The sequence below is a fragment of the Camelus bactrianus genome, chromosome 11 (genome assembly GCF_048773025.1).
Source record: "Camelus bactrianus isolate YW-2024 breed Bactrian camel chromosome 11, ASM4877302v1, whole genome shotgun sequence".
Lineage (NCBI taxonomy): Eukaryota > Metazoa > Chordata > Mammalia > Artiodactyla > Camelidae > Camelus > Camelus bactrianus.
The window spans coordinates 17,171,572-17,187,897 of NC_133549.1; the positions used below are offsets into that span (position 1 = coordinate 17,171,572).

The window sequence follows — 16,326 nt, forward strand, 5'->3', positions numbered from 1 at the left end:
CATCATTCAAAAATCCACAAATGACAAATGCTGGAGAGGCTGTGGAGAAAGGGGAATCCTCCTACACTGTTGGTGGGAATGCAGTTTGGTGCAGCCACTGTGGAAAACAGTATGGAGATTCCTAAAAAGACTAGGAATAGACTTACCATATGACCCAGGAATCCCGCTCCTGGCCATATACCCAGAAGGAACCCTACTTCAGGATGACACCTGCACCACAATGTTCATAGCTGCACTATTTACAATAGCCAAGACATGGAAACAGCCTAAATGTCCATCAATAGATGACTGGATAAAGAAGAGGTGGTATATTTATACAATGGAATACTACTCAGCCATAAAAACTGACAACATAACGCCATTTGCAGCAACATGTATGCTCCTGGAGAATGTCATTCTAAGTGAAGTAAGCCAGAAAGAGAAAGAAAAAAATACCATATGAGATCACTCATATGTGGAATCTAAAAAAAAAAAAAAAAAGAATATGAATACAAAACAGAAACAGACTCATAGACATAGAATACAAACGTGTGGTTGCCAAGGGGGCAGGGGGTGGGAAGGGACAGACTGGGCATTTGAAACTTGTAGATACTGACCGGCATATGCAGAATAGATAAACAAGATTATACTGTATAGCACAGGGAAATATATACAAGATCTTGTGGTAGCTGACAGAGAAAAAAATGTAACAATGAGTATATATATGTTCATGTATAATTGAAAAATTGTGCTCTACACTGGAATTTGACACAACATTGTAAAATGATTATAAATCAATAAAAAGTGTTAGAAAAAAAGAAAATTCAGACATTGGATAAAGAAGAAGTGGTATATGTATACAATGGAATACTACTCCATGAAAAAGAATAAATACTACTACGCCATGAAAAAGAATAAAATAATGCCATTTGTAACAACATGGATGGACCTGGAGATCATCACACAAAATGAAGTAAGTCAGCCAGAGAATGATATCATATGGTATCACTCATGTGAAGTAAAAAAAAAGTGATACAAATGAACTTATTTACAAAACAGAAGCAGACTCACAGACATAGAAAACAAACTATGGTTACCAAAGGGTAAGTTAGGGGAGGGATAAATTAGGAGTCTGGGATTAGCAGATACAAACTACTATATATAAAATACATAAACAACAAGGACCTACTGTACAGCACAGGGAACTATATTCAATATCTTGTAATAACCTATAATAAAAAAGAATCTGAAAAAGTATAGACATATATAAACTGACACATACATGAAACACATGTACAGCTGAAGCACTACGCTGTACCCCTGAAACTAACATAGCAGGCACAGACAGGGCACGTGGCCAGGGCCACCAAAGGCCGAGCCCTCGCTGACCCGGCCACGGGCTCGCCTCCGGGCTCTCGGCAGGACACGAGGGGACTGGCGCCCCTGAGGCTCCGAAGGGCGCAGGGCGCCAGCACAGGGTGATGAAGACGCCGCTGCTGGGGTGGGGCCGTGTCTTCACCCCCACGGCCCCCACGTGTTTCTGCCCTGGGTACCAGGAGGACCAGGCCAGGGAGGGGCCATGCCTGGAGGTCAGGGCCCAGGGCGGGGGCAATTCCAGAGGAGGGGGCAGGGTGGGAAACTTCTGTCCTGTGTTACCAGTGTGAGGACCGGCTGCGGCCGGCACGGAGTGGGCTTCCTGCCTCCAGCTGTCTGAGCATACAGGGCCTCACCACATCCTCCTCATCCCAGAAGTCAGCACGGTCAGGGCCATGCCATCAGAGTCACGGCCAGAAGGGCATGGAGAAGCCAGCTAAGCCCTGTCCCTCCCAGAAAGGAGGGCGGCTTGTCCTCGTCCGTGTGCTCTAAGTCCCCTGGCTGGTGTGGGCGCAGAGCCCACTGCCCGGGCTCCCAGGACTTCCCCTGGTCACAAGTGCCCAACCACACGGCCTAGATCCGCACACACGCACCCAGATGCACAGCCACACACACACGGCCCAGACCCGCACACACGCACCCAGATGCACAGCCACACACACATGGCCCAGACCCGCACGCACGCACCCAGATGCACACTCACACACGCACCCAGATGCACAGCCACACACACAGGGCCCAGACCCGCACACACGCACCCAGATGCACAGCCACACACACACGGCCCAGACCCGCACACACGCACCCAGATGCACAGCCACACACACACGGCCCAGACCCGCACACACGCACCCAGATGCACAGCCACACACACAGGGCCCAGACCCGCACACACGCACCCAGATGCACAGCCACACACACACGGCCCAGACCCGCACACACACACCCAGATGCACAGCCACACATACACGGCCCAGACCCGCACGCACGCACCCAGATGCACACTCACACACGCACCCAGATGCACAGCCACACACACATGGCCCAGACCCGCACACACGCACCCAGATGCACAGCCACACACACACGGCCCAGACCCGCACACACGCACCCAGATGCACAGCCACACACACACAGCCCAGACCCGCACACCCATGGCCCAGCGCACGGACGTGCGCACGGGAGCACACCTGGGCTCACACTTCCTGCCTGCCTTCCATTGGTTGCTTGTCTCCTCACTTGGCTGCCAGGAGCTGCTCACACAGCCCTGGAAGCGGGTGTCCAGCATGTCTGCTGACACTGACTTCTCCAACAGTGGCATTGGTGTCAGTGGCCTCGTGACCATGCCAGTAAAAGGACCCTTTATTGCTTTCATCAAGATGGTGACATTATAGGCAATAGACAGCTGGCTGCAGCTCAGGAGCTACTGGCTGGACAGGACAGACTAGACAGCGGGGCCTGGGACGGTGAGCCCACTTCTGTCTGAGGTTGTGTGCAAGCCTCCTAGAGTCATATTAGACAAAAAGTTTTGCCATAAGGTAAAGACAGAATCCTAAACATAGAGCAAAAATTGTCCCAAAGCTGCCGAGAACTGGAAGAGCTGACCCCATCGCCGGAGGCTGAGCGTCGGCCCTCAGCCGACTCCATGCGGAAACCAGGGAGAAACCCCCGCCCCGGCGCACTGACGGACGTCACGAGAACGTTCGCGAAGCGCCGGTCACAAAAGCAAACGCCCCACGTCCACCAGAGGCGCGGAGCAGCAGGCATGGGCACGGAGGCGCAGACGCGCAGGTCGCAGGACGGCGCTCGGCTCGGCGCCGCCACGTGCGGGGGGTGCGTGCAGAAGGCCCATGGCGCGTCGCCTCTTATGGGGACTTAAAAGCAGGGACAATTAGCCCTTTTAGACACATGAGTCCGCCACACAGCTCTGCAGGGCCGCCACCCGGGCCAGAGGCAGCGGGCTCCTGGGGGAGGGGCGGCGGTGGGACGGGCTGAGCAGCTAGCAGCCAGCGTGTCCAGAGACATTGCAAAAAGCAGATTAACCAAGTGGGCGGCTCCCAGCCCAGTGGCAAGAGGGTGGCCTGAGCCAGTGTCAAGATGAACGCAATTCTGTGCCCCCAGGGAACAAAGATGAAGAATGAGGAGCCGTGAGGGGGCAACAGGGGCCGCGGGGCTCCACGCCCGTGTGGCCATCCTGGCTCCCTGGCTTGGGCTTGTCACCTGCCATCAGCCAAGCACCCATCTGACCCCATCATGAGCCCCTCCTCCTCCCACTTGGGGCTGGAGCCCAGGCTGACGCCGCCGCCCTGACAGGGCCCCTTGGTGCCCCGCGTCGGAGGGAGGGGGATGCCACCACCTGTCCCCGCTCCCAGGATGGACAGGAGAGCTGTCCCCGAGCCGGGAAGAAGGGCCTCAAGCAGCTGGTTTTCACGCTCGGGTGAACCTTCTACAAGGAACATAATAACGGCTCACCTTTTGTTCTCTTTCTTAAACATAAAACATACAGAAATTATAAAGCAAATCTCCTTGGGTTATGATGGAGAAGGTGACAACCATTTTTACAGGAAGGTCCCTCCTCCACATATGCACGATGCCCCTTAACTCAGACGGATGCTGGGCGGGAGCAGCGCATGCCTGACGACCGACCGCACCGCCGTCACTTCTGGCCGCCGGGTCTCGGCGCGGCGGAAGCCATCGCAGCCCAGGCTCCTGAGGACTGGGGGTGCTCATCCGCACTCAGCGCCTGCTCCACCAGGAGCTGTAAATCTGGATCTGCTGACAGTTAATCTTCCACCTCTTCAGCTTCCAGACCCCAAGCGGGGCGGGCGGGGTCCCTGGAGACCAGCCCCAGCCCCGGGATCCAGTGGGGACCAGGCAGCCGGGAGCCAGCTCAGAGGACACCAGCGAACAGCAGCATCTCCGCCGCCTCCCAGGGTGAGGTGACTTGGAAACAGTGAGGGCACCCCAGCCAGGGTGGGCCTGGCTGAGGAGGGGGCACTTGGTCCAGCCAAACAGAAGGCATTTAAATAAAAAAGACAGAGTTCTTTACCGTGGGGGGGCGGGGAGGGGCAACTACATGTCAAAAAAAAAATGTGCTTTGACCAAAATGTGAAACGTGCAGCGATTGCAAAATGAACTCCTGATGGGTCGTGGAGAAGGACGTGAGACGGGAAGTCACACAACCCGAGGAGACGTGGGGAAAATGTTTCTGACTTTCGGTCAGGCAGTTTTCTCAAGTCTCTAACGAACTAGACTTTATCAAAACTTAAGAAATTCTCTTCAAAGGATACTCTTAAGAGAACAGAAAGACAGAGGGGAGGCTACAGCTCAGGGGTAGAGCACGTGATTAGCATGCATGAGGTCCTGGGTTCATTCCTCAGTACCTTCTCTAGAAACAAACAAATAAACCTAATTACCTACCCCCACAACAAAAGCAGCCTTTAAACAAAAAAGATCTTACTGAAAAATAAAAAGAGAGAGAGAGACAGAGAAGGAATAAAACGACAAAATAAAGAAAGACTTAGAGACAATACTTTGGTATCATATATCTAACCAAGGCACGTACCTGGAATGCGTGAAGAAGTCTTAATACTCAATAACAAGAAAGCAAAAATCTAATTTAAAATTTGAACAGACACTTCACCAAGGAAGATATGTGGGCTGAAAATCAGCACATTAACAGACGCCCAACGTCATGAGGCATGAGAGGAATACAGATTAAAACCAAAACACTATGCCTCTGCGCCCCTATTAGACTGGACGCCCTCCCCAAGCAGAAAAGACCGGTGATGTCGAGTGTGGGTGAAGACGCGGAGCAACAAGAACGCTCATACTTTGCTGGTGGGCATGCAAAACACACAGCCACCGAGGACAACAGTTTTGTATAAAACACGCTAACCAATCCTAGGTATTCATCTGAAAAATGGAAACCTGTATTGACACAAACACCTGTGCATGAATGTTTACAGCAGTTTGACTCACAGTGGCCCCAAGTGAGAAGGCAGCAGACACACGTGGATAGCGTGGTACATCCACACAACGGAAACAACTGGGCACAAACGGACGAACTACAAGACCCCGGGGGCCCTCCACGCGTTTTGCTACAACGTGAACAAAGCCAGACCTCAAAGCTACATACTGAACGCACTTACCGTATTTTCCACTTACAAGACTTGGAAATGGCAAAACTTAAAGGAGGGAACAAACCAGTGTTGGGGAGGGTGGGGCTGGGGACAGGGGACTGTGGAGCAAGGCAGAGGGGGTTGGGGGCGATGGCACTGCCCTGGACCACGACTGTGGTGGACACGTGTGTCAAAACCCACAGACTGCACACCACAAACAGGAACTTTACTGTGAAAAATTTAAAAAATTCACTCTGTAGGGGAGGCCCGAATGGAACCCCAGCTGTAATGAACAAACCTGAGTGACCGCAGGTGGACAACGTGACCTAGGTCATCCCCGAGAACTACACTCGGAGACCATCAGGCTGAGGACAAAGGACTGCACTCCATGGTCCCCTAGCTGGGCAGCTGGCTCCTCAGGGTGTACGGGTTAGCTCTTCTGAAACTCCTGTGTGTGGACACCAGGACTGCGCAAATAATAACACCATTTACATGGCGAGAGCCACGTCCCCGTGAACGGAGTCACAGACGAGGAAATGGAATGAGTCTCGAATTGTTAGCCTGAAACTGGACGCATCTTTATGAACTCATGCTTTCATAATAGACACACAGATAACAGACAGATGGATAGATGGATGGATGGGTGGATAGACGATGGATGACAGATGACAGATAAGAACAAAGGTAGACGACAGATGGGTGATATGTAGACAGGTGACAGACAGACAGGTGAGAGGTGGCAGAGGACACGGTTAGACACAGAAACACACCAGGAAGAGTGGTGTGAGTGCATTAGCGCCCAGGGGAACACTTCCAGGCTCTGCCCCTGGGGCTGGAAACCTTCCACCCCGCAGCAGTGAGCACACCCCGCGCCCAGAGACGCTGGTTCCTGGACACCACTCTCCAGCAGAGGGAACCAGAGAGCCCTGGAGAAGCGGCTGCTCTCAGGCTCGGGGCGGGGAAAGCAGGACACCTGAGCACCCCGCAGGAACGGACGGCAAGGAAGGGCCAGAGGAACAGAAGGGGCTCAGAGAACGCGGTGCCGACCCCACGGAAAGCTCGATGACTTAAGCTGGAAAAATCCGGGCAGGAAAATACAGATGGTGTTGGATTATAACCCACAGATTAAATTAAATATCCATGAGTCCACGCTGATACAAATAGCTGGAGAGAGAAAAAAAGAAACGAGAGAAGGGGGGCAGGCCTTCTCCAGAGAAAGCCCCTAACAGCACAGGAGGGACGTGAGGCGGGAAGTCACTACGAGAGCGGGCAGTGACCACCGTCGCAGGGAAGACCCACCGACGCCCGGTGACGTCGTCGGGCAAAAGCTTAAGGAGGTTCAGGGGTCTGCGTGGTCTCCAAGTGTCCCTTCCCAGTCCACTGCTTGGCGACAAGCAGCACCTTTCCCGTGGAGAACCCGGCAGAACCCTGATCGAGGTCCACATCAGAGGCAGAAAGCCAGCGCACGCCTGGCCGCGCCCATCGGACACACTCAGACGGCGCGCCGCCCCATGCGCCTCCCGAGACCCCGCGACCCCAGCACCACCGCGCCAGCGCAGCGGCCAAACCACACTGAAGGGCGCCCCACAAAACAGCCGGCCAGCACCTGCCAGGGTGCCAAGTGCCAGGGTGGCGAGGAAAGCTGAGAACACGTGGCCGACGGGGAAGGACCAGGAGAAGGACTCAACGTCGTGTGGGGCCCCGGAGCAGAAACGCCCGCCTGAGTGGAGCGGGTGACAAGCAGAGCTATGAAAGTGCACTGTGACCGTGCGAGACACGGCGTCGGGCGAAGCCGGGCGCAAGGTGCGCAGGAGCTTCACGCTGTCTCTGCGATTTTCTTTAAGTCTGAAACCATTTTAGAACAAAAACTCTTTAAAAGCTCATGGGGAGAGGGGAGGTGCTTGCTTAGGAAGCTGGTGACTTCCTGTGCCACCAGACGTGGAGGGGACCAGCCGCTCCCACCCTCGTCTCCGGGGAGGAGAAAGCCCCAGCCCCGGTGCGGCTGCCCAGGCTGCGGGGGCCCCTGTGCTCCACGGGGATGCGGCCGGTGCTCCTGGGCTGGGAGGAGGGAGGGTACACAAAAGACCCCAGACGGCAGCTCTTTCCTGACAGCCTCACACCCACCCTGGAGACTGACAAACCAGGGCGCAGTGGACACGCCCCTGAAAGGGGCAAAAGCAGCCCGTCTCCTATGAGCTGCCCTCTGGCCGCAGCCCGACAGCCCCCAGCACCGCGTCCCCACAAAGCGGCCGCAGCGGCTTTCCGCCTCTCCTCACCTGACTGAGCAAACGAGCGCAAAGCGTCCTGTGGCCCAGTGAGGCCGCAGCTCCCCGGCGGGGAGCGGGGGCCGCAGGGCCGCCCTCCCTGACCTTCGGGGCTGTTACTTCTGCCTGGGGTGAGGGCGGCCGGGCACCAACTGCCTCACTCAATGCTGTCCCACTTTGGGCAGTGTTTGAGAGCTCTCTCCCCGATGCCTGGAGGTCGCGCTCGGTGGAGGGAAAATGTGCTTCTCCGTGGGGCTCTGTGAGAGTGTCTGACTCGGCACCCAGGCTGTGGTGCTTGGTCTGGGAGCCAGCCGCCGCCCCCGTCAGCCCTGAGCTGGGCCGGGCAGCACAGGTCTGTCCCCGCCGCATGGTGATGCCCACTAGCCCCAGCCCGGCCTCCCCAGCGTGAGCACCCCGGGAGCAGAAGCTGGTCCGAGTCATCTCTGGGGCTCCAGACCCACAAAATGGCTCTGTTCAAGGGGGCGTCCATCAGCATCCAGGCCCTGCAGGTGGCCCAGGTGGTGTGGGGGGGGGGGCGTGCCTCCCGCCCCGCTCTCCTGCTCCCAGCCCCTTACCTGGCCCTGGCTGCCCTCCACAGGTGTGACTTGCCTGCGGCTCTGGGGCACGGAGCGGCCTGCCAAGCCCGGGCAGGCCGCTGCTCCCTGCGCACGCCAGGCAGAACACGGAGCCACGAGCTGGCTCATCGGGGGAAGGCTGCGGGGACAGTGCCAACTCCTGGGGGCCCTTCAGGGACTCTGGGCAGTGCATTTTGATACCAGCATTGCCACGGTGACATACAGCATTCACTGTCCCTCACCGGCCGCAGGTGCCCTTTGAGGCCAGGCCATGCCTGTGGACCGTCCCTGCCCATCAGAGAGGCAGCGGGGTGTCTTCTGCACTTTCCTCAACACAACACAGTGCAGCCCAAGGACCTCCATGCAGGTTCCAGGAGGCGCCCCTGAGTCCAGGCACCAGGCCTCGAAGAGTGTGTTGGGGTTGGAGGGCCCACATATGGACCAGGGCGGGGACTGGCTCCCTCCAGGTCCAGCCTGTGGAGATCTTTCTCGCCCAAGGCCGTGCTCACGCACCCCCGCACACACAGGAGCAGACTCTGCCGCGTCTGAGCCCCGCGCTGGGTTAACCACATGCCATTCCTCAAGAAGAGCCCCTTCAAGGAACAGGCGCCCAGACCCGCCACGTGGAAGGGGAAAGTGCGCGAGGCCCCTGTGAACAGTGGTGTGGTCCCCCTCCCAGGCTCTGGCCTCCGCTCCGCTCCCTTCTCTCCATGGCAGCGCATCTCCCGGGGAGCCCCCTGCAGCCCCCACGAGACAGTCCTTGTGGACGTGGCCAACTTCACACCCTACAGACTCGGAAAACACCACCGCTCACCCCTCAGAGCCCGACCGCGTCCCACGTGAGCGCCCTCACCGAGCAAATTCCGCTTAGAAAGAGCAGCTCGCGACGGAGCGCCCGATCCCCGGCCTCCGTCCTGGCCGTGGGACCTGCCCTGCCCGGCCGCCCCAGGGAGGCCTCCGGGCCCTGGGGTCAGGGAGAAGAGGTGATGCACCTGGGGGGGCAGGGAGGCCCGCGGAGCTGGGAGTCAGGGTCCGAGAGACACAGTGGGACGCGTTATTTTGGAGTTTCTGGGAGCAGCAAGACGGGGGACAGGGGGGCAGGCCAGCAGACCTGGGGATGTGGGGGCTGGGGCCCAAGGTGGCAGAAACGGCCAGACGCCTTCGACAAGTTCTTCCCTGCCCAGCTGCCCTCGTAGTTCAGGGGCGCACCTGTGACCCTTTCATGGGCGCCTCTGGAGGCCTCGGCTGGCCTTGGCGGGGTGTCCTGGGTCTGGGTGGAGAAGACCCACCGCGGGGTCAGCCCGAGGGATGGTGAGGAGCCCAGCACGGACCTCCCCCAGGGAGCAGACCTGGGTCCAGAGGTGGTGGTGGGAGGTGAGCTGCCCCACCCACTCCCACCCACCTGGATAGACACTCCGGGCTCCCGCTGCGGGACCAGTGTCCCAGCAAATTAAATCCACGTCTCAAACGGGGCCGACCTGGACCAGAGTCAGAGGAGGTGGGATCCCACGGACCAGAGGGAGGTGTGTCAGTGCCCGCGGGGCCCCGGACAGCGCGGGACGGAAGCTGCCCTGTCCCGGGAACAGTGGCCGTGCCTCACCTGCTCGCCGCCTGGGCTTCAGGCCCCTTCTCACACGCGCAGAACCACGAAGCACAGACGTCTCGCCGGGCACTGCCCCCTGAGAACAAAGGCTGGAGCTCTGGACCTGGCAGCTTCGGTCACGCTGGGCTCACCCGCAGCCCCAGGGCCTCCGTGGTGCCTGGGGCTGCCCTGCCGGCGGTGGCCTCTGGCCTCTGCGATCTCCAACAAGGTCAGGTCCCTTTCCACTGGGTCTGTCCCTCTCTTGTCCCACCTCCCCCTACCAGGCTTGGTCAGTCCCTCTGCTCCTCAGCCGGCTCAGGGCAGGTCTCTGGCCTTCATGTCTTGGGCAGCAAGGGAGGCCGAGGGTGATGGCACTGTGGCAGCCATGGTTCTGTTCCCACAAGTGGCGGCAGCATAGACGAGGGAGGCCTGCAGGGGGTTCGGTCAGTGAGGGCCCAGGGCCCCAGTGAGCCAGTCGAAACCTCTCCATAGCCCACCTGAAGCAACACATGGAAACCGTGCTTCCCTGAACAGAGGTCACCACGGTAGTGGCAGATTCATCCTGTCATCTTGTAAGGTGCCTGCGCTGTTTCTGAGAAACTTCCTCTGAGACATGCGTTTCGGTTGTTAAGGGAACCGAGGGAGGCGGCAGAGCCGGGCTCCTGCTGGGCTCGCTGCACGTGCTCAGCCGGGGACGCGTGTGTCCCTGCAGCTGGGGGTGGAGGCTGCGTCCCGAGGAAGGACCCCAGGGTCCGGCAGCCAGACCAGGCCTCTCCACAGGAGCCCCAGTCAGAGAACGAGCTCTAATCCTGGCTCATTAAAGTGGACAGTCCCCCTCAGAGGGGCTCAAAGACACCCCTTCTCCCGCTTCCTCGACGGGAGGGGGTCCGCAGAGACCAGATCCTCTTGGGTCTTCAGGGATGAGACACAGTGTCTCGTTCTGCCTCCCAGGCGCCCGCTGCTCTCCGGTCCAGCTGGAGGAAAGGGGTCCAGCTCCTCTGGGGGCTGGAAGAGCAGAGACATGGGACACTCATCAGAGAGGCCACTGGGCCAGAGGGACAGGCTGGAGGGACAAGGCCGCAGGGAAAGGACGGCTCTGCTCCCGAGGGGAGGCCCCTGGAGATGGCAGGATGAGGTCACACCCCACCTGTCCTCTCATCTTGTCTGGGAAGGGCGCAGTGCTCAAGCTTACCCCTGTGGCCTCGCTCTGAGAGCCACGGGGATGAGGCCACAGCTTAGCACAATTGTGACATCGTGAACGAGCCCAGCTCATTGGGAAAGCGGGCATCTCTGCTGAACCTCAGGGCGACCCGAGCTTGCACGTGCTACCACGGAAAGGACAGAGAGACGCGAAACCGGCAGCTCTGCCTCCTGCGAGGTGCCCAGGGCAGAGAAACGAGCTGGCTTTGTGCAAGCACATCTCTCCCCAGGTAGGTCCCGTGGGAGGGGGTCCTGTGCCCTCCTCCCTTCTCCTGGAAGGCCAGCGCCCCTTCCCCTCTGACGATGGCAGACCCCTCTGGGCCCTGACCCCAGGGCAGGCACTGCAGTGGCTTTGTGAGGACCTTTGGCAGCCCTGGCTGTTGCTATCCGGACGTGCCTCCTGCTTACGGAACCGCAGGCGGCAGCTCCCCGGGCTGTGCGGGGCCCATGCGGGGCCGTGCTGGTCCCCAGGACACAGAGAAGATACTCACCACGTCAGGGCACCCAGGCGAGCTATGACCAGAGAATGAAAGCTAAGGAGAAAAATAAGAACAAAAATAGAAACTGAAAAGGAAAAGGGAGGGCAGAAACATAGAAGGAAAGAAAGAGAAAAAAGAGTTTGTAGCGCTTCTGGCAAGAAGTAACGTGTGATCGCAGACAGGGCGACGCGGGGTGCCCGCCAGGGTGGGGAGCAAAGCCTGTGTGCTGGTGTCCAGCGGCTTAAGGGTCGTGCTGCCCGCGGGCGCCGTGAGGACGCCTGGGTCTAGAGTGACGGTGCTGCCACCTCCCAGGGGACCTCGCTCGGGGGACCTCACACCACCCAGAGCCCAGCAGTCGGGAGGGAGCCTCTGCTGGTCATCTCGCCTTTCAGGGGCTCAGTTTCCTCCTCTGGGTGGGGTGGTGGGTGGGAGGGGGACCGGCATCTGGACCCGTGGCCAGAGCAGCTGGTGAGGGTGCTAACTGGCTATAATGAGGGTGAGAGTCTCACAGAAAGACGTGCCAAGTGCCAGGCAAACACCAGGACTGCCTGACAACGCCTTGGTCCCATTCCCCTTATAAATGACCAAGGACAACCAACACGCTGAACAGACTGCACACCTGGAGCCCCATCTGGGGGTCGGGAGGGGCCCGGCCGATTTAGACACAAGAGAAAATCTGGCTGTGGCACAACTGCCTGGAAAAACAGAGCTCCTCCAGCGAGACGGACAGTAAACACCCAATTAAAACAACCCCAGCATTTAATACAAACAAATGCTCCTGCTTCAAGATGCGAAAGGAAACAGACATTCATTCAGGGGGAGACGGCACCGTGGCGGGGCTGGAGCCCCCGGCCTTCCCAGCTCCTGCCCACGGCCTGGCGTCCACCGGGCAGCCACGGCCTTGTTCACGGGCACCTCCCTGCTTTGCACGGTTAGGGGCCTGTCACCGGCACCAGCACTGGATTTGCAAGTCACTGCCAAGACTGCTCAGCACATGGTGGTGAGGTTCCCAGGGAAGGGGCCAGTGTTGTCACCAGGAGTGGGCTGGGCAGGGCAGGGGAGGACCGGCTGGAGGAGCTGCGGTGGGGACGGCCCCTCTGTCCTGCAAGCACAGAGCCCCTGTGGCTGTGGCCCTCTGCTGGCTCCTCCCAGGCAGGGCCGAGGATGTGCAGCCCATGGGGGTCCTGTGCAGACCCCAGCCTCCTGCCATCTCCGAGAGGGGTAGGCCAGGGAGGCTCGGCGAGGAGCCGGCCTTTGTGAGATCTGCCCCACAGGCAAGGGAGATCCCACGATGAGAACAAGCAGTCTGACTGCTAGACGTCACCGAAACACCCTAAACCACAGGGGGAAAAACCGCTCCACAGCTAAGCACAGCCGCAGAAAGAGCCAGGCTTCCCACTGCGCGTGTTCTGCGCACCTCGATTTGGGAGTCACAGAGCCAGGGGTCGGGGGAAGAGCCGGACAGTCCTCCCTGGTCCCGAGCTGCATGGCCCCAAACCAGCTGCACCCCAGCACCCCAGCTTCCTGACCCTGGGAGCCGCTGCGTTACGGACTAGGAAGTGAGAGACTCACACGGGGTGACACCCGTTCTCAAGAGGAGGATACAGCCTCTCAGCAGCTTGATTCTTAGACAATGTTCCGGGGAGCAAGGAGGAATCGTGCGCATCAGCACAGCCAGCGTCCCACCGAAGGGGCCGGGGCTGTGGGTCCTCACATGGCACGACAGCTGGGCAAACGGGCTGGGAGACGCACGGCCCCCAGGGCCACACGGCTGGGTCATCAGGAGGGGCTGTTCCCAGACCCCTGGCTCCCACTCCTGGTCCCGAGCAGACACCACCCTGAAACCTCCTTCTGTCCAGCAACAGCCCAACCTCAGACCTAGCGCTGTGACACCGAGAGCTGCCTGTTCTGTCTCTGTAAGCTCCCTGAACAAAGCCCAGAAATCTGCAAGCGTTTTACCTTTTCCTCCAGTTCCTTTATCTGTCTCTTCTGAGCTTCTATTCTTTCTTCTAATTCTTTAATTCTCTGCAATGTTCAAAGAAGGAAAATCTTCAATCATCAGAATATTTGGGAAACCAAGCGGTAAAAGGGCTTTCACGATTTTCACTCGTGCACTCGGTGGACAGTCACAGGGCAGCTGCCACGCTGGGCACCACGAGGGGGCTGGGGCCTTGGGCTGCCCTCCCCCGGGGGCGTCCGGGAGCCTGGGCCCCAGAAGAGAGGCCGGTGAGCTTGCCTCCGCCCCCTGTGGACATAGGCTTCCCCGGGTCACAGCTTTTCTCCAACAAAAGAGCACGGGACACACTTCCCGCAGCAGGAACGATACCCTCCCCTCTCCTGCCTCTTCAGATCATAAACCACGATGCTGGGAGCCCCGGGAAACACTAAGGACTAGAGCCACCACCCTTCCCAGGTGCACTGCTGCAGCGCGACAAGAGGCGGGTCACGGGAGGACCTTCCCGGCAAGGCTCACATTGTGCTGGGAAACCCTAGTCCGACTTCGGTCTACAAGCCAGTCAGACGCACACTGGCGTGTCCACGCTGGACTTGGATGCCTGTGCCTGGACCGTGGGAGTGGATGAGCTCTGATCACAGCCTGTCTGATGGGAAATGAGGGGGCCGCAGGTGGCCGTCCTCGCACCAATCACGCTGGATCCAGCAGCGAGGGTCCTAGTCGCTGACCAGTCCTCTGGTCAGACACAAGCCCACTGATGTTCACAGTAAACCTGGGTTTACTGGTTTATCTGGACACGGGACACAGCCATAAGGGCTCCTTCCAGGCCATGCCAGCACACGCAGTGGAGCAGAGGCATGTCTTACACGCCGAGGCTGTCCAGTCTGCCAGGACCCTCAAGTTAGAAATGGATGGCCCAGACTGGCCCGAGGTCCCCAAGAGCCCATAGGCCAAGAGAAGGGCAGGGGCTGTGCCCTGGCCCATGAGCTGCTGCTCCCCAGGTGACACTTTCACTGCCATCTTACCATTGAGGGAGGGGTCATGGAAGAGACCGGCAGTCAGGGGTCCCAAGAGAGGGGATGTGCCACCCAGAGACCTGGGCAGTATGGAGGGACAGGCAGTCTGGCAGGGGGCCCACCGTGGGCATGGTCACTGGAAGGCACAGCCACTGGAGGGCGTGACCGTGACTGTATGGTAATTAGGGGCGTGGCCTCAGGTGTGGTCATCATGGGCGTGGCCGCCAGAGGGCGTGGCCGCGGGACGCCTCTAGGCCCCGCCCCTGCGCTCCCTGGCCCCACCCCTGCGCTCCCTGGCCCCGCACCTGCTGCGCCAGTTGCAGCAGCTCCATGCGCTCCCGCAGGATCTGGGCATCGCGCTCACGCAGCTCACTCATGACCTGGCGCTTCCACTGCTCCACGGCCACCCTGAGCTTCTCGCGCTCCTCCTCCGACAGCAGCTCGGCCACCTTGGCCCCGGCCTCCTGCTGCAGGGCGTCGTACAGCATGGCTTCCAGCTCCAGGATGTGCTGGAGCAGGAGGGGACACGTTAGCCCTCACCTTCTCCCCAAGGACTGCCTGGGGGGCTGGGGCACCCTGCCCCGGGGTCCCAACATCTCCAAGCAGCCCACAGAGGGGACTGTTTCCTCCTGTACAGCCTAAATGATGTTCTGAAGAGTGAAACGGTCCAGGGTAATTATTTCAACAGCGCTCCCTCCCCCGCGATGTTTAATGGGCAGTGACACCGCAGTGACAGAACTCTCGCTTCACGTTAGCATTGGGGATGTCGCGCTCAGCAGAATTTGAGACCAGAGGCGGACGATGGCCAGATGGGTGGCGGGCTAGGTGGGTGTCCTTTGAGGAAAGAACAAAGGCGGCTTCCTTTGCTCACAACCTTCATCAAACCCTGGGCTTATGAGTCGCAAAGGAGGAAGCGTGGTGCCCACAGGGCATGTCTGCAGTAACCACAGAGGGGCCAGGCTGCCAGCTCTGTGGTCCCCAGTGCCGCCTGTGCAGGGGTGACTTGTGTCCCCAGAGGTGCATTCAAGTCCTAAGCCCTGAAGCCTGTGAATGTGGATTATTTGGGAACAGGGTCTCTGCAGATGTCATCCGGTGCATATGGGGTCAGACTGGATTAGAGGGCCCTGATCCACTGACTCTCCTCTTTAGAAGAAGACGGGGGAGACCACATGACAACAGAGGCAGAGGTGGGGGGATGTGGCCATAGGCCCAGGGACACCTGGGCCCTGAGGAGCTGGACGAGGCAGGAGGACCCTCCCCGAGAGCCTCACAGGGAGCGGACCCTGCCAGCATCTTGATGCCAGACTTCCGGCCTCCAGACTGAGACACACACCTGCCCTGCTTCTCCCTCCTCATCTCTCTCCCTCTGTCTGTCTGTCTGTCTCTCTCCCTGATGCCTGCATATAAGGCCTCACCTGCCCTTCGAGGCCCCATGTGCCCGGCCTCTGCCCTCCTCCCAGCTTCTTCACCTCACCCTCCCAGGTGATAACCCTAAGGATGCCCACGCCCGGGGCGCCCGGTGGGTGCCCGTGCCAGTAAGGGCTTCACCGCCATGAAGCCCTCCAGTCCCCACCCCTTCCACGAGGCCAGAGCTCTTGTCAGCTGGTCCGCGGGTGAGCCAACTGAGGGTCTCTGAGGAGGCAGCTGGGCCGAACAATGCGCACAGGGCCCTGCAGGGTGGGGGAGCGGGGCTCCGACACCGCGGGGGCTCCGGCCCGTAGTCCTCACCCTGCACTGCGTGGGCTCCAGCGTGCCAAGCCCCTGCACCGCGGGCCCCAGCCA

General features: G+C 59.2%; 1 protein-coding gene across 9 annotated transcripts in view; it reads right to left on the reverse strand.

Annotated features, from left to right (window-relative positions):
* The window catches only part of JAKMIP3 (Janus kinase and microtubule interacting protein 3), a 108,286-nt gene that overhangs the window by 7,297 nt on the left and 84,663 nt on the right, over window positions 1-16,326 (reverse strand). For all 9 annotated transcript variants that reach the window (XM_074373353.1, XM_074373352.1, XM_074373351.1 and 6 more), the window contains 3 exons: window positions 14,850-15,053; window positions 13,534-13,599; window positions 9,914-10,900 (listed from right to left, as the gene is read on the reverse strand). In XM_074373353.1, coding sequence (XP_074229454.1) covers window positions 10,742-10,900; window positions 13,534-13,599; window positions 14,850-15,053 — 429 coding nt within the window. In that variant the 3' untranslated portion in view covers window positions 9,914-10,741. The remainder of the gene's footprint in view (window positions 1-9,913; window positions 10,901-13,533; window positions 13,600-14,849; window positions 15,054-16,326) is intronic.